The 18,260-nt window shown below is 44.6% G+C and overlaps 1 protein-coding gene across 3 annotated transcripts in view; it reads left to right on the plus strand.

Moving 5' to 3' along the window:
- The window catches only part of HSPG2 (heparan sulfate proteoglycan 2), a 172,606-nt gene that overhangs the window by 116,762 nt on the left and 37,584 nt on the right, over window positions 1–18,260 (plus strand). For all 3 annotated transcript variants that reach the window (XM_074305959.1, XM_074305960.1, XM_074305961.1), the window contains 17 exons: window positions 541–666; window positions 1,590–1,742; window positions 1,970–2,112; window positions 2,582–2,708; window positions 3,641–3,792; window positions 4,095–4,239; window positions 5,347–5,498; window positions 6,474–6,621; window positions 6,871–7,022; window positions 7,228–7,363; window positions 7,476–7,627; window positions 8,924–9,071; window positions 9,320–9,471; window positions 10,427–10,562; window positions 10,929–11,080; window positions 14,770–14,917; window positions 17,306–17,457. In XM_074305959.1, the coding sequence (XP_074162060.1) occupies window positions 541–666; window positions 1,590–1,742; window positions 1,970–2,112; window positions 2,582–2,708; window positions 3,641–3,792; window positions 4,095–4,239; window positions 5,347–5,498; window positions 6,474–6,621; window positions 6,871–7,022; window positions 7,228–7,363; window positions 7,476–7,627; window positions 8,924–9,071; window positions 9,320–9,471; window positions 10,427–10,562; window positions 10,929–11,080; window positions 14,770–14,917; window positions 17,306–17,457 (2,474 nt within the window). The remainder of the gene's footprint in view (window positions 1–540; window positions 667–1,589; window positions 1,743–1,969; window positions 2,113–2,581; window positions 2,709–3,640; window positions 3,793–4,094; window positions 4,240–5,346; window positions 5,499–6,473; window positions 6,622–6,870; window positions 7,023–7,227; window positions 7,364–7,475; window positions 7,628–8,923; window positions 9,072–9,319; window positions 9,472–10,426; window positions 10,563–10,928; window positions 11,081–14,769; window positions 14,918–17,305; window positions 17,458–18,260) is intronic.

Genomic DNA, 18,260 nt, shown 5'->3' on the forward strand with positions numbered 1-18,260 from the left:
CCAGTCTTCTTGCAACTTCTGGGGAGCCCTTACCACTTCCTCCCCTAGAATCTATGCCCATGCATGTGTAATGCTATGTGGATTATTTATTATTATTATTATTATTATTATTGTTATTACTACTATTATTATTATTATTCCAGCCCTCCTTATTCAATCATGGCTTTCACTTCTGTATCTCCTTTTTCCCTTTAGCACAGTGGTCCTCACACTTTTTAAATAGGGGCCAGTTCCCTGTCCCTCTGACTGTGGGAGGCCGGACTATAGTAAAGACAAAAACTCACTCTCTGTCTCCACCCCTCAGCCCATTTGCCATAACCCGGCAGGCGCATAAATGCCCTCAGTGGGCTGCATCTGGCCTATGGGCAGTAGTTTGAGAACCTCTGCTTTAGCACATCCCCATCCATAGCAGGCTTTCCCATTTCCTTCCTCTGGTCTTTCTGCCATGTTTGGTTCCTTGTTATAACTGCATTTCTCTCTTTACTCTTGTCCCTGGCCCACTGTCCTGACTGTGCCCGTCTGTCCCTCCTCCATTCGCAGTGTCTGGGAGCCTGTCACCACCCGTGGTTTCTATCCATCCACCACAGCTCACAGTGCAGGTTGGCCAGCTGGCCGAGTTCCGCTGTAGTGCCACCGGGAGCCCAGCACCCAGCCTAGAGTGGTCAGGTGAGAATACTTTCGAAGGACTTTTGTGCTGGGCACTGCCTGGCATTGTTAGTAGTCACATAGCTGCGGCTTAGTACAATGGAAAGTACACTAAATTGAGGGTCAGATTACCTGCGTGCAGATCCCTGCTCTGTCACTTACTACTTGTGTAACTCTTGGGGAAGACATTTAACCTCAGTTCTCTCATCTATAAAAATGCAAGAATTGGACCAGACGACCTCTGGGGTTCCTTCCAAGTCCGCATCTTGGATCTTCTGACCCTTGGCAAAGCTAGGGCTTAGTCTGAATTCTCTTAAGCTGAGGAAAAGGAAATGGGAAATTTTGAAAGTTTTTTGCACAATTCGTTTAAAATGTTTTTATTGATCTCTTTTTTTATATTTTTTATTTAAACTTAAATAGAAAATTGTAATCTTTACTTTTAAATGTTTTCTTCCCTAATCTCTACTCAAAGAACAATCCCTTATTACAAATAATTAATGAAAAAAGTAAAATAATTTACATTGAAAACTATGTTTACATGTATTTGGAAAAATAAAATACTACTGAGGGGAAAAAACATAATCAAATAAATCAAATAAAAGGAAAAAAAGATAAAAAAGGAAAATAAGTAAATAACTAATCAAAATCAAAACCCACTCCAATAATATATTGTATACATAATAGCATAATATTATGTGATATATATTATACGTACTGTTATTATATATTAGTTATATATAACATAAGTATATATCATATAAGATCATATTATATATCATATAATAATATCATCATCATATTATATAATATCATGTGTAATAGTATATTAGGTGAAGAATTTTGCAATACATCTCCTTCCTTTCATGGGTAAAATGTGTGCCTTAAAGATGACGACTTAGACCAGACTCTATTACTGACTTAATGCTCCCTTCTTTTGGTCCCAGGTGGTCCTGGGGGCCAGATTCCCCGGAAGGCCTGGATTCATGGGGGTATCCTACGCCTCCCAGCCACTGAGCTCTCTGACCAAGCCCAGTACCTGTGCCGAGCTTCAAATACTGCTGGACAACATGTAGCCAGAGCCATACTTCATGTGCAGGGTAAGACGAAAAGGAATATAAGGAGGGGGAAGAGGTCAAGGATGTGAGCAGGGGCCGGCCTTGATGTTGCAAGCAGGGGATAGGCTGGGTAGATTTAGGAAAATGATGAGGATGGCAGGAAGGAACCTGAAGTTCCAGAGGATGAGCATCATGATAGTATGGGGATAAGAAGTAGCTCGGGCAAGAAGGAAACCCCAGCTGGAACTCACTCTGCCTCTTCCGGGCAGGGAGTCAAACATCCAATGCCCAGCCACGTCCTGAGCAGACCCAAGTGCAGGAAGGCCACATTGTAAGGCTGAATTGTCAGGTGACTGGGAACCCACCACACAGGATCGTCTGGACTAAGGAGGGGGGAACCTTGCCAGCCAAGGTGAGAACTTTAGAACCAGTTTTTAAATCCTGCTTTGTCGTGCCCAATGTAGTCCAGTCAGTTCTTATGGTATAGCCATCCACTGTCCTCAGTGCCCTTTATTCTTTCTTTCTTCCTCTTCCCTACTTCTCTCTATCCTCCCCCTCCATTTTGCCTCTTTTCTTCTCTCTTTTCTCTTTTCCCTGCTTTTCTTCTACTTTCTTCTCCTTTATCTCCTTCCTCCCATTCTCCCTCTTCTCTCCTTTGTCCTTTTTCATCTCTTCTCTTCTTTTTTCTTCCTTCCCTTACTCTCTTTTCCTATCATCTACCTTCTCTTCACTCTTTTTCTATATCCCCTAAACTACTGCAGTCTTCCCTTCTGCTTTTATCAGCCCACTTCTCCCTCTCCTCTGCCTGGACCCCAGACACTGCACTTGTTTTGTAGTGTCTCATTCTGTTCCTCTCTGATCCTGTTGCTTGGACTTTGCAGGCACGTGTTGAACACACCATGCTGTTCATCCCAGATGCAACAGCTGCTGATGCTGGCATCTACGTGTGCAGTTCTAACACTCTCACAGGAAGTGCCCAGGCCCGCATGGAAGTGGTGATTGTGCCAGGTATGGGGTGGGACAGGGATGACTGCCCAGGGAGCACTGGCCAAAGTTGAGGCCTGGTCGGTTAGTGGCTGGGCTGAGGTGCTCCTTGGAGATCTGGCCTGGGCATAGATTCAGGGGGACAGAGAAGCAGGGGCTCCTCTAAAGGGCCACACCAAGGACCTGACCACCTAGCTTTTCTCTAGCTCTCCCCATCCCCCTTTCCCAAGTGAACATCACTGTGGGCCAATAGCCAATCAAAGAGCTGTGGATTTGTAGTTAGAGCATGACCTCACATATTGGCTCTTACCACCTGCAAATCCTTTGTACTTATTCCTTTGTATTCTCTATATACTTACATATGTAGCTGTGGTTGCCCTCAATAGGATGTAAGCTTCTTGAGGATAGAAACTATTACATTTTTGCCTCTATAGCCTCAGAACCTAGCATGGTGTTTCGTACAGAGTGGGTGCTTAATAAATGCTTGTTTATATACTGATCTGATACTTGACAGCTTCTTGAGGACAGAGACAATTATATTTTTACCTCTATATCCCCAGAACCCAGCATGGTGCCTTGCACATAGTAGGTGCTTAATAAATGCTTGTTGATTTATTTATCGATTTGACACTTGCCTCCCTTTTTTTCATCTACACATTTATGTAGTGATTTGGGAAGCTTGTTCTTTCATCTCATTTTATCCACACCTGAGGTAGATGCCCATTTATCAGTTGTGGATGCTGAGGTTAGCAAGTATCCAAGACAAGATTGAATTCAGGTCTTCCTGTGTCTGGCAATCTCTCTGTGATACTTTGCTGCCCTTTGACCTGGGGGATAGGTAAACTAATTGACTTTTGATGCCCCCAGCGCTTTGCATAAGCCCTGGTACATAGCAGACACTTAATAATTGTTGGTTGGTTGATTTAACAATCTTCACATTCATTCTGAACCTCCAGACTCAGGCACTGTTCCCTCCATGAGGATCGAGTCTTCTTCCCCATCAGTGACTGAAGGACAAACCGTAGATCTGAACTGTGTGATCACTGGTCATGCTCACGCCCAGGTCACATGGTACAGGCGTGGTGGGAGTCTCCCTACTCAGCATCAGGTACTTTTGGAAATCCCTTTTAGGGAAGTCACATGGAAATGGGAATTAGAAGATAAAAGCCCTGATGGGGAGATTGGTGGAAGGATGTAATAGAATATAGAAAGGGATCTAGAACTAAGACTTTGGGGTGCTGGGGAGCAAAGTCAGGTGCACCTGGGAATTAGAAGATGGAGCCGAGATTAGGAGATTGGGGAATGTAGAAAGGGACCTGGAGCTAAGACTTGGGATATTGGGGAGCAAAGGGCATGGGACAACCTTCTCCCCCTCCTCTTCCACACTATCTTTTAATTCCCCCTCCTCAGACTCATGGCACCCGGCTGCGGCTATACCAATTGACTCCAGCAGACTCAGGCACATACGTGTGCCGGTTTGAGGGCACCTCAGGCCACCAGGAAGCCTCCATTGATATCTCTGTCTCCCATCATGGCAGTCCTGGCCATTCACAAGGTGAGGGACCATAATGGTGGACCAAGCTAGGGACAGACCCGAAGCTGCAGGATACATGGGTTCTCTGGGTTGGAAGTCTGCTGAGCTCTGAGAGATGTTCCCTAATCTGTAAATCCAGGGATTTTTGGAGAGGTCCATAATTCTTCCAACCTTAGGAGAAGGAGAATGGACCAAAAAAAAGCAGGAGGGATGGAAAGTTTGGTCTAGCTCAGGAGGAAATAAAGTGAAGTTGCTTGGCTCTTTGAGTTGATCTGTTAAAGACCTTGGCCATTGCCCTACATTGTCTTTGATTCATTCACAAACTTTTATTAAATGACTTCTCACATGGGCCTTTTGCTCTGTGCAGGGGAGATGCTCAAATAGCCATCACTCAGAAAAGACAAATAACTGGGTAACGGATTCAGATGATAGAGATATTCCAGAAAAACCCAAACAGAATTATAGAGAAAAATCTCCAAGAGAAAGACCTTGGAGTCAGAAAAAGCTTCTTACAAGAGGGGGCCTCTACTGCAGTTCTGGAAGGAAAGGGAGAGGACTTTAATGGACAATTGTCACAATGGGGGTGGAAGTCCATTGCAGGCCTGAGGGGATAGTGTGAGTAAAATGAGAGAGACAATTGAGGGTGAGGAAGCAGATAGTCCAGGTTGAATGGATTCTAGAATCCAGATAAAGTAGCCTCATGAAAATAAGCTTTGAAAAGTAAAGGGGCACCATATTAGAAAGGACCTCAGATGCCAGAAGCACTATTTTGTTTGCTGAGCCCTTTATTAGGAAGTCTTAGGATGGAAGATATGTATGATCTAAGTAGAAAGATTATTCTGTAGAAAACTGTTGACAATGAGGCATTTCTGAGAAAAAGGACTGAAAAGGAGGTTCTGAGTTGGGATGGAACATGGGAGGGAAACTTCCTAATGCTCCTGACCAGGTCCTGAGGGGCAGCTGGGCTGCTTGGGCCCAACCCTTCCCAGGCCAGTTTCAGCCCACACAGCCAGCCAGCTGCCCCATTCCGGCATATCCTGGGGACCCATGCCCTTAGGGCACTACCAGCCTGGAGACAGAGCCTGGTGCAGGGACAGGGAGCTCTCTGACCCACTCGTCTGTCCTCAGGCTCTGACGTCAGCTTCCCCATGAGGATCGAGGCCTCCTCTACAGAAATAACTGAAGGACAAACTGTGGATCTGAACTGCGTGGTCACCGGACAGGCCCATGGCCAGGTCACGTGGTACAAGCGTGGCGGCAGTCTCCCTGCCCGGCGCCAGGTAGGAGAGAAGCATGTCAGAGAGTAGACCCTTAGGATTTGAGCTGAAACAATTTAGAAGTCATTTGGTCAGATCCACTCATTTCCTCAGATGAGGAAATTAAGACTTTGGACTTGGAGTCAGGAAGACTCAAGCTCAAATGCCTGCTAATGGGCACTAACTATCTGCATGATGGGACAAATCACTTAATCAGTTTTCTCATCTGTAAAATGGGAATAATAATAGCTCTCATATCCCAAAGTTGTTATATAGATCAAATGAGATAATATTTGTAAAATCCTATGTAAATTCTGTCACATTGTATTAAGTAGGGGTCTGAGTTCCAGCCTAGAACGGCTACTCCAGATCCCATGCTCCTTCCAATGAGGCACACAGCTTCCCCAGTGACTAAAGCCATCCAGTCCATAGTTCCCCATCAGCTTGACCATGGGAGGAGCACAACCACCCATAGGGCCCTCACTTAACTGGGAGCCTTGACAAAGGCACCTACCATTTCTATAATATTTAAGTTTTTTTAAGTTTTTATTTTATTCAAATAAAGTTTAGATTTTGTTACAGTTTTAACACAGAGAATTTTTTAAAAATACAATAAAATAGGATAACATCTGTATACAAGCCATTAATGCTCTTGGGATACCCTATACTTTAATTTTTGTTGCCTTTATTACTGCTACCCAATTTGCACAAATAAGATGTTACACTATTTTGCCTTTATTACTAATATCCCAATTTGTACAAAGTATTTAAGTTTTACAAAGCACTGTCTTCACAAACAGCTCATGATATAGGGATTACAAGTATGAACCACTTCTCATTTCCCATGAGGAAATGGAACCTCAGGGAAGTGCAGAGTCCAGACAGGGACCATGGACAGCAGTAGCTTTGCCAGCCTCTGGGAGCCGCGTGGATGGTCTAGAGGGGATCTCTTTTCCCTCCTATTCTACACTGCCCTCCCTCCTTCCTCCCCTTATGCAGGACCATGGCACCTGGCTACGACTGTACCAGGTTACCCCAGCTGACTCTGGAGAGTATGTGTGCCGTGTGGTCCAAGGCTCCCGTCCCCACGAAGCCTCCCTCATCATCACCGTCCAACCTTCCCGCTCCAATGATGGCTCCATCCCAGGTGAAGAGGCTGGGGGCAAAGAGACGGGGTCCCCCCTGCCATCCCGGGGATCCAGCTTCCCTCCACCTTCTGATTCATTGCTTCATTTATTGCCCTTGGTTGACTCTTTCCCTATGCTCTCCATCCTCAAATTCCCCTTTCTAGTCTCTTGCTTATGTCTTTCTAGCCTCCATTTTCCCATTCTTATCTCTGCATCCCTACCTACCTTTGCTTCTGGGACTGATGTCCTTCCACTATCCGTGTCTGCAGCCCCAGCTACCCCTGCACCCGTCCGGATCGAGTCCTCATCCCCAGCCGTGGCCGAGGGGCAGACGGTCGACCTAAGCTGTGTGGTTGCTGGGCAGGCCCATGCCCAAGTCACTTGGTACAAGCGAGGAGGCAGCCTTCCTGCCCGGCACCAGGTACAAGATCCCTCTGCCAAAAAAGATCCTCACAGGAGCAGAGGGCCTGGGGAGTGGGGAAGAGGCTTTCTCGGCCTCTCCAGGGCTAAGCCCAGTATCTGGCCCATGGAAAGTGCTTCTTTAAGGATTGTTGACTAAAAGATGGGAGCCTGAGAGAGAAAGCTCCTGAGTTCTCTGCCTCACCTCCTCACGGCTGCCTCTGCAGGTCCGTGGCTCCCGGCTGTACATCTTCCATGCCACACCGGCCGACGCTGGCGAGTATGTGTGTCGTGCGGCCAACGGCATGGAGGCCTCCCTGACAGTCACAGTCACAGGAGCCCAGGGTGCCAGCTTCTCCTACCGTAAGTCAAGGCAAAGGGGTCTGGCTCATGGGGGCACCCAATGGGCACTGGGCTGGTCTGGGATAACTGGATTCCCTGCCACAGCTGATACCTCTGTGTGCCCCATCGCTAGCTCCGGGTGTCACTCCCCCCATCAAGATCGAATCCTCTTCTTCCACCGTCGCCGAGGGTCAGACTGTGGTTCTGAACTGTGTCGTGGCTGGGCAGGCCCCTGCCCAGGTCACTTGGTACAAGCGAGGAGGGAACCTTCCAGCCAGACACCAGGTATGGCCTCAGGAACGGTGGACATGGGAACTCTCCGTTGCCCTGGGTTCTCCTGCCAACCCCATAGCATCACCTAGGAGAAAAGTGTGCAATTCTCATCCCTAACCAGTGTCCCTGAAGTCGGCTTAGAGCCTTCCAGACAGGTCAGACTGAGCCCATGCAGGGATACGGGGCCATAAGGTGAACGCTATGAGGATGTGGAAGGCTTGACAGTCATAGCCAGGTCTGAGGCACTGAGCTGTTGACAAACAGTGGCATTTGGAAGGCCAGAGGGCAGGGAGGCAGGCTTTAGTCTCCATGGGTCATTGTTCTGTCCTGCTGCCTTTCAGTCCACGCCCTCCTCCATCCTGCATCCCTTGAGTGGATCTCCTTCTCTCCACCCACCTGGCTGCCACCCTCATCAGACTCTATCTCTCTTGCCCAGATGCCCACAGTAGCCTCCTGATTGGCCCCGCTGCTCCCCCCCTCTCCCTTCTCTAACCCATCCTTCATAAATTTCCAAAAAGATGCTTCTGAAGTCTCATGACATCACTCATGGGCTCAGGAAGTTTAAATGGCTCCTTATTGCTTCTAGAATCATGTACAAATCCCATTAAAGCCTTTCATTGCAGCTTGCATCAGTGCCCTTCACTTATTCCACATTGGAGCCAAACTGACCAACTTACTCTTCCCCATGTCACCTCCCACCTCCAGATGCTTGCCCTGGCTGTTCCCCTGCACATTCTAGCTTCAAAACTCAACTCAAGGGCCAACTCTTCCTTTTTTTTCTTTTTCTCAATAGTAATTTTTTTTTTTTTTTTTTTTTTGGAACACAAGGTTTTACAAGGGTGAATGTTGAAAATTGTACATGTTTTGAAAATAAAAAGCTTTAATAAAAATATTATTTCATTTTTCCAAATACATGTAAAGATACTTTTCAACATTCATTTCTGTAAGACTTTGTATTTCAAATTTTTCTCCCTCCTTCCCTTCCCTTCCCCCTCCCCAAGACAACAAGCAATCTGATACAGGTTAAATATGTGCTATAATGGCCGTCTCCCACAAGAGGCCTTTCTGATTCTTCCAATTATTAGTGCTCACCAATCCCCCAATTTACTTTGTTTTTAGTTTTCATGTGTGTGTCTATATATATGGGGAGATTAGATCCTGTTCTTCATCACGTAATAGAATACACTCTCCTGCAGGGCAGGAGCCACTTTGATTTTGTATCTCTGGTACTTAGCACAGTGCCTAGCACTTTCTGGATCTTCATAAAAACTTGTTGAATCTAGTTGAGTTGAGTTGTCTCCCAATCAGGTCCACGGCTCCCGGCTGCAACTACACCAAGTGTCTCCAGCTGACTCAGGAGAATATGTGTGCCGGGTAGTCAGCGGCTCCAGCCCTCAGGAAGCCTCTGTCCTGGTCACCATTGAGCCTGAGGGCTCTTTGCATGGCTCTGCTCAAGGTAAGTGGCCAAGGATCAGGGAGATCTCAGGACCTTGGCCAGCGCTGGTGAAATCTTCCTAGGAACCTCTTCTCTGGCTGGCGAGAATCCTCACCCCATCCTTTCCCCAAGGATGGTCCTTGGGTTGGCCCTGGGGCATCAGGGAGATCCCCCTCCCCCATCTCCTGGTTCTATCCTGATCCCCCTCCCCCATCTCTCTGCTGGAAAAAGCTGTGCTTCATTCCTCAATCTTTTCTCTATGTCCCCAGGCCAGGACATCACACCCCCAATCAGGATTGAGTCATCATCCTCAACTGTGGCTGAAGGCCAGACCCTGGATCTGAGCTGCATCATCACAGGGCAAGCCCACGCCCAGGTCACCTGGTACAAGCGTGGCGGCGCTCTCCCTGCCCGGCACCAGGTATGGATTGCTCTGAGGCAAGTTGGGAGAGGCAAGTACTGGGGGGCTTGGTAGTGGGTGCTCTCTGTGCCCCCTCCACGGTTCCCCAAGTTCCTCCCTGTTGTTTGCATCTTTTTTAGAGTGAATAAAATGCCATATTTTTCTTTCTCCTACCTCCCTTCCCCCATTGAATAAAAAAAGAAAAAACAAAACCCTTATAACAAATCAAACAAAACAAATTCCTACATGGGCTGTTCTAAATGGGCGTATGCACATACACACATAGCTATACATACATGGTACATATGTATGTAATATTGTGTGTATATATGTGCCCCTGTATACATGTGTGTATATATGTATGATGTGTGTATACAAAACAAATTCCTACAGGAATTATTCTAAATCTGTGTATTGAATGTGTGTATGCACATGTATGGATTGCACACATAGCTATCCATGCATGGTACATATGAATGTAATTGTGTATTATGTGTATATATGTGTCCCTGTGTACGTGTGTGTGTGTGTATATATATATATATATATATATATATATATATATATATATATATATATATATATATGCATGATGTGCATGTACACAAAACAAGTTCCTACATGGACTATTCCAAATGTGTTTATTGGATGTATACATACACACCTAAATATACATATGTTTACACACATATATGTATGTGTGCACATGCTTATAACTGTACATGTCTGGTACATATATATGTAGTATTGTAGGTATGTGTGTATGTACAACTGTATATACTGTGTGTATATATGTGGAGTGTCTGTGCGTGTGTATGTTCATCAGTAGTGTGTCTCAGTCTCCGCTGAGTCCCTTGGCAGGAGGCCCCAACTCCCTCACAGTCATTCCCTGCTCAGGAGGGAGCTTCCTATCCCCCAGAATCTGGGGCCTTCGCCTTGAGAACCCCGGAGTCATTCCTCACGTCTTGCCACCCAGGTCCACGGCTCCCGGCTGCGACTACATCAGGTGTCCCCAGCTGACTCTGGCGAATACGTCTGCAGGGTGGTGGGTGGCTCCAGCACTCAGGAAGCCTCGGTCCTGGTCACCATCGAGCCTGAAAACTCCAGCCCTGGTGAGGGTCCCAGCGTCCTCCAGTCTGTGCTGGGCAAGTTCTCCCCTTCCCACTCCCGCCAGGGCTGATGTATTTCTGAGTCGGTCTCCAGCCTTAGCCTCAGACATTGTAAGGAAAAGTGTGAAGCTGAAAAAAGTGTGAAGTCTCATTTTAGAGATGAAGGCTGAGCCCTAGAAGGTGGCTATCTCCCCCCTGGAGGCCAAGCCTGCCCACTCCAAATGCAGATTGTGCCCCACTCTGCTAAACCACATGTTTCTAGTTTCCATCTCCTCACTAGGACACGCAGGTCCGGTGGGCCCCATAGGCCTATCCTGGCCTGCCCAGAGAGGCTCTGCCCTGGGTCCAACCAGATCTCTGTGTCCCCAGCCCAGGGTGTCACGCCTCCAATCAGGATCGAGTCGTCCTCCTCCTCCGTGGCCGAAGGACAGACCCTGGATCTGAACTGCATCGTGGCCGGCCAGGCCCACGCCCAGGTTTCCTGGTACAAGCGAGGGGGCAGCCTCCCTGCCAAGCACCAGGTAAGGCAGCTCAGGGACAATGAGAGGAAGACGCACGAATGGTAGAATCCAAAGACACCTGGTTTTGGACCTGCGTTCAAATTCTCCTCTGCAATTAACATCTGAGTGGTCTTGGGCAATCCTCTGAGTAACTCTCTGGGTCAAGTTCCCTTCTTTGTAAAATGAGAGGACTGGATTTGAGATATACTCAGTCTAGCTCCAAATGCAGTGGCTGGGCTTGCTCTCCTCCCCAGGACCTCCTGGCCCATAGAGATCACCCTTCTAAAGCTGAGACCTTCTGACTGAGGGTATCCTCCAAACAGATCAGATTTTCAGTCACTCATAATTTGTTGCTTTATGAATTCCTTTTTGTTTTTACATTGTAGCATTTCCTTGCAACAAAAAAGTAACAGTTTTTTAAAAATCCATAAATTTAATGACAATGTATACAACATTCCTTACTCATAGTTCCCCACCTTCATGGAAAAGGAAAATGTATTTTCATTTTATGTCCTAGGGAAGTGGAACCTTCCAATGAAACAGAACTCATCTACCTTTTAGCGTTGGTTTCATTTAAATTATTGGATTCATTGTGCATATTTTTCTTCTGATTTCATCCTGTGCTAATCTCTACAATCTTTCCATGTTTTTCTAAACTCCTTGCATTTGCTTTCTCCTATAGCATCATCATATTCCATATTAATATACCACAATTTGTTGTGACACCCTGTTTGTTTTCAGTTTATTGCTACCAAGCCTGTGAAGAATTTGATATACATCTCTGTCTTTGTCATTCTTAATAAGATTTGTACCCTCATTCATTCATTCTTTCAGAAAACACTTATTAAGCACCAGCTGTGTACAAAACACTGTGGTAAGCCCAAGGGAAGGTGCAAATACATTGACAACTTGATCCCTACCCCCATTCACCATACAGTATTTGTGCCTTCCTTCATTCACTCTTTCAACAAACACTTATTAAGCACCAGCTGTGTACAGAACACTGTGCTAGACCCAAGGGAAGGTGCAAAGATAGAGAAGACTTGATTCCTACCCTCACTGAACTTACAGTCAAGCAGGAAAGAAAAGACAACTTCACAAATAATAGAAACATTATAGAACTGTGCAGAGACAAGTGTTACATGGGTTGGAAGGGAAACGTTTTTATGTACCAAGGGAATAAGTGGAAGATCATTCTCCAAAGGAGATGACATTCAAATTGTCTTTAGAGGGCAGCCAATAAATCAATTAATCAATAATTAGCTAATGTTTAATCAATTTAAGTGCCTTTTGTGTGCTGGTCTGCCTTCAAGGGACTTATATTCCAGTGAGGGAGACAATCAGTAAATTAATAGGTACATGCAAGATATGTGCAGATTAGATGGAGGAAAAGATACTGGCAGGGCTAGCAAGAGCCTCTGGCACAAGGTGCAGGCTAAACTCGGTTCTGAAGGAAGCTTGGACAAGTAAGAGGCAATGAGGAAGAAGGATAGCATAAGGCACAGCCTGGGCAAAAGCAGTGTAATAGGAGATGCAGTGTCATGTTCACATAAAAGCGAGTTGGTCTAGATGGCTCAAAGCATTCTGGAGGAGAGGAAGACTCAAAGGATAAATTAGAACCAGGTCAGGAAGAGTCTTAAATGCCAATATTTAATCCATCCGAGAATTTTATACTTAATTTTAGAAGTAATAGGGAGCCACTGAAATTTTTTGAATGAAGCAGATGTAGTCAGATTTCTTGCTTTAGGAAAATCATTTTGGCTACTCAGTGGAGGATGGATTTGGAGAGGAGAGAGACTTGACCTTATTAAGGAGACCTAATTAGGAGATTCTTCTAATAGCCCAGGGAGAAGTGATCCCAGCTAGAGCTGGGATGGTGACTTTGTGAGTGATTTGTAGGTAGAAATGACATGATATGGCAACAGATTGTGAAGTGGCGGCCCTGAGAGTAAAGAGTTGAGGAAATTGAGGCTGTGAGCTTGGGTGACTAGGAGAAAAGTCTGGGAGGGACTGGTATGGGGATGAGATAATGAGTTCAGTTTTTTACTGTTACTTTTGAGATGCCTATAGGATAACTGCAGCTGGGTAGTGTCATAATGCATAGAGCAAAGGACTTGGAGTCAGGAAGATTCATCTTCCTGAGTTCAAATCTGACCACACATATTTAATTAGCTGCATGACCTTGAGTAACCCCATTTTGCCTCAGTTTCCTCATCTGTAAAATAAACCAGAGAAAGAAATGGCAACTTACTCCAGTATCTTTGCTAAGAAAACTCCTATGGGTCATGAAAAGGAACGCGATTGAGAAATAATTGAAAAACAATAACATAAGACATCTAGTTTCAGCTGTTGAAGAGGCAGTTGGAAATGTGTGCCTATAGCTCAGTAGAGAGATTAGGAATGGGTATCCAGATCTAAGGGTTATCTGAATTGAGATAATTGAGCTCATGGAAGCTGGATGGATCCCTAGCATGAGAGACTTAGCTACTCTGATGAATTCAATGAGGAATCATAAGGAGAAATGCTCTCCATTTCCCAAGAGAGAACTGATAGATTCTGAATGCAGGTGAAAGCAGACTTTTTTTACTTTCTTTGTTTTTATTGCTTCCCTCCCCAACATGACTGACATGGAAGTACCCTTTGCATTACTTTATATAAATATACAAACAAATGAATGAATGAAAAAAATGAATGAAGGAATAAATAAATAAAAGTATATATATAATGGGTACTCTATTGCTTGCTTTCTCAATGGATAAGAGAGGATTGGAAAGAGGGAAAGAATTGAGAACTGAAAAAATTTTTTTAATTAATGTTAATGTCAATGCTGTAAAATTACCCATGCATATAGCTGGTAAATAAAAAGCTATAATAAAAAAATATAATGTTAAAATTTTAAGAAAACATAAAAGATGAAACAGTATAGAAGAAGGAGGCCAGAACAGAGGCCTGGGTTAGTGAGCATGATCTGGATGAAGATTTAGTAAAGGAGAATAAAAAGAAGTAGTCAAGTAAGAAGAGGAGCAGAGAAAGCAATATCATGGGAGGCTAGGGAGAAGAGAATATGTAGAGGGGAAGATGATCCACAACGTCAGCTGTTGCCACAGAGTCAAGAAGAAAAAGGAATGAGAAAAAATCATCAGCCTTAGCAATTAGGAAATCATTTGTAGCTTTGAGGAGAAGGGGGTCTTAGTGGGATGATGAGATCAGAAGCAAGATTGTGGAGAATTAAGAAGAGACTGAGAAGTAAGGTTTTCTGTAGACCAAAAGGGAGCATGAGTGAAGATATAGAAATGGGAAAACACCAGGTGCTTTTGGAGACATAGGGCCAAAAAATTTGGCTATAAGTGAAGGTGAGTGAGAGGAAATAAGGCCGAAAAGATAGAAAAAAATATATTGCCGTATTGTGGAACCTAGGATGACTGGCAGAGGAGTGTGTAGTTATATTTGGCAGGAAGTCACTGAATATTTTTTAGTCTAATCTCAAAAGTAGATATGGACGGCCAGGATGTTAAGAGGGTCAGAGCTCAAGATGGGCTAGAAGCATCAGTGGGATCCACAGCACTCAGAAATGTAGAGAACACCCAGGAAGCAAGAGGATGTGAATTGTTTCTCATCAGTCCCACCACCCAGCTTCTGCATCTATCTCTGCATCACCTTTCTGTCCTGAGCCCTTTCTTAATGCTCTCTTCCTTCATCTTCTATAACAGGTGCACGGCTCCCGGCTAAAGCTATATCAGGTGTCTCCAGCCGACTCTGGAGAGTACGTGTGCCGAGTGGTCAGCAGCTCCAGCCACCAGGAAGCCTCTGTCCTGGTCACCATCCAGGCCCAAGGGTCCGGCCATGGCTCCATTCCTGGTAAGGGCCCTGGGTCAAGGAAGGACTCTCCCAGGTGCCATGGGTATCCCGAGTTGGCCCACGCTTGGGGAATTTACCTACCCCATGGTAGTGGAGTTAAGGTACTCGTAAAGCATAGGACCAGGCAGCCTTCTAACCTGGCTTGGGTCATCACCAGTCCCAATGCTTCAGTATCTGATAGATCGTGAGTTCATCAACACTCATCTTCTCACTATTGGTTCAAATCTCAGTTCATTCAAACTTGTTCATCTTTATTATCCTTGGCCAGATCTTTACATTAGCTCCCCCAGAGTAGATCCACAGCATGGATCTCAGATGCCCTATTTCTGGAGTTTGTGTTTTTCAGGTTTAATAGAATATAAGATCTTTAAGATGAAGTCTTCAATTTTTGCCTTTCTATATTCACTTAGCACCATGCCTGGAATATAGTAGGTGCTTAATAAATGCTTGATGAATTGATTGGTAGAATCTGCCATAGCTTATTTTCCATTACTAAATACCTACAGAGGGCCCCTTGGTGCCATGGCAAAATCTCCTCTGTCACTTTTGTGACATTTGACAAATCACTTCACCAATCCCCCCAAAATGAGACTAGATGGACTTTAATTAATTGTCTGTAAAAGGAGGCTAGGTGGCTTCTCTCTAATCTGTCTATAAAGAAGGCCAAATGGCCTGTCTCTAATCAGTTGTATATAAAAAAAGAAGTTAGACAGCCTCTTTCTAGTCAGTTGTCTGTAAAGTGAGGCTCAGTGACCTTTCTCTAATCAGTTGTATATAAAAGGAGGCTAGATGGTTTCTCTCTAATCAGTTCTATGTAAAAGGAGACTAAATAGCCTCTTTCTAATCAGTTGTCTGTAAAGTGAGGCTAGTTGGACTCTCAATTGTGGATAAAGTGAGGCTCAATGACCTCTCTCTAATCAGTTGTATATAAAAGGAAGTTAGATGTTTAATCATTTGTGTTCTTTCTCTAATTGATTATCAGTAAAGGGAGGCTAGGTGGCCTCTAAAGTTCCCTTCTGGGTTTTGTAAGGGTCAGTGTTGAAAAATTACCTTGCATATGTTTTGTAAATAAAAATTTTAATTAAAAAAAATTATACCACAAAAAAATAAGTTCCCTTCTGATGCTAAATCTAAGCTTTCTTTCTTCTGTAGAATATTTTAAAAAGGTAGAACAGCTAGATCACTGAATTTGGAGTCCAGAAGATCTGAGTTCAGATCCTGCCTCACTCATTTCCTAGTTGTGTGACCCTGAGCAAGTCACTTAGCCTGTTTGTTCTCATCTGTAAAATGAAAAGTTGAACTCTTGCACTTAGAATACCTTTCAGCTCCAAATCTATGATCTCCTAGCCTGGTCCTTCCAGAACCCCAGGCCACCTCTGTGTAGGGAGTCTTCAGACTCCATTTCTCTAGCACTCCTGGTCTACAAAGTATTCTTCATCACTATCAACATGTTGCTCATCCAGGGAGTATGACCATCTTTTTATCAATGGGGAAACCAAGGCTTTGAAGGGTGTAGAGTTAAATACATAAGTGTCAAAGCCAGGTTTCCCATACTGTGAAACTGTGAAAAGAGTAGTGCTGAATTTGGGGTTTGAATCCCATTTCTGCTGGGATTATCAGTCAGTCAATAAGCATGTATTATTTTTGTTGATTTATTAATTTATTATTTCGACATATTACTTATTGCTTATTAAACACCCACTAAGGGCCAAGCATTATGGGAATACAAACACACAAGGAAAGCAGCCCTGCCCTTTCAAAGCTTACCTTCTAATGGGCGACACAATATGGCTGGGGGGGGGGGGTAGTGTAGTGGAGAGAGGGCAGCCGAAGAGATGGTGAATAGTGCCACAGGATGATTATTACCCCTGTGAGTTTGGGGGCAAGTGATTTTTCTGATGTGAGCCTCCATTTCCTCTTCCAAAAGGTTCAAACAGATGACCTATAAATCTGTCGCCACTCATTCTATGATTCTGTGACTCCCAAATCTGGGAATCTTTCCACAGCACAATCTTATAAGAATTTCTGTAGTGCAGGGGTTAAAGCTTGGCTTAGAGTCAAAAAAAAAAAAGACAAAAATTTGAATCCAATTTCAGAAATTTATTAACTTTTAGTGACCTTGAGACAAGTAATCACTTATTCTCAAGTCTCGAGGGACAAGTGTCTCAGTCTTAATTCTCATCTGTAAAATGGGGACCTTTCCAGGTCAAATGAGATTCAAAAAAGATAATATATGTAAAGCACTTTTCAAACTTTAGAAAACTAAAGAACTGTTAGCTCTTAATTATTCTCACTTCCCACTTAGGAGCTCCCACTATCTTCACAGACTTAACTCCTACTTGCATTGTCTCCCACTGCAAATTCTGATTTGATTTCTTTGCTCTCCAGGCCTTGGAGTCACTCCCCCAGTGAGGATCGAGTCTTCCTCTTCCTCCATCACGGAGGGACAGACTTTTGAGCTGAACTGTCTGGTCTCTGGACAGGCCCATGCCCAGGTTACCTGGTACAAGCGCGGTGGCAGCCTCCCCAGCAGGCATCAGGTAAGAAAGGATGAGATCAGGTGTGGCTGCTCAGCCCCATCTTTGTCAGGAAAAGAGGGAAAACTTAGGGCAGGTACCAGAGACCCAGATATATGGCAGGATTGGGGGCAAAGGGGGACCCTCTTGTTTTGGGGGGATGGACACAAGCCAATCTGAGCCTTATTCCAGCTGCTGGGCCAATCTGAGCTCCAAGGTTGGAGGCCCAAGAGTCCCTGTACTGAAGCCTGGGGGATGAATCTCGGAAGCCAGTCCAAGTAGCTGCCTGGTACCCAAAGGGCCCTGATTGTGCCCCTGGCCCTTGTTAAATTCTATTTAATAGAATTGTTTCAGGTACCTGCCACGAACACTGTCCTTAGCCCTGATTATACAAGATGGAAGTTAGTTCCCCTTTCTTCAGGGAACTTACATTCCACTATTGATCCACAAACATTTTGTGCCAGTCCCTGGGATTTCAAGAAACAATCCCTGCCTTTAAGAAATTTATATTCTGGGGGCAGCTAGGTGGCGCAGTGGATAGAGCACCAGCCTTGAATTCAGGAGGACCCGAGTTCAAATCTGGTCTCAGACACTTAACACTTCCTAGCTGTGTGACCCTGGGCAAGTCACTTAACCCCAGCCTCAAAAAAAAAAAAAAAAAAAAAAGAGAGAGAGAAAGAAGAGGGAAAGAAATTTATATTCTATTGGAAGAAACAGCATGGCATGTATAGAGGATGTCCCAAAAGGCTAGTATAAAAAATGGGGACAGCAAGAAGAACTAGAATTTTAAAAAAATATGACTGGCAAAGGAGAAATCCATGACTTTA

This window comes from Sminthopsis crassicaudata, chromosome 3, assembly GCF_048593235.1.
Source record: "Sminthopsis crassicaudata isolate SCR6 chromosome 3, ASM4859323v1, whole genome shotgun sequence".
NCBI classification, from domain to species: Eukaryota; Metazoa; Chordata; class Mammalia; order Dasyuromorphia; family Dasyuridae; genus Sminthopsis; species Sminthopsis crassicaudata.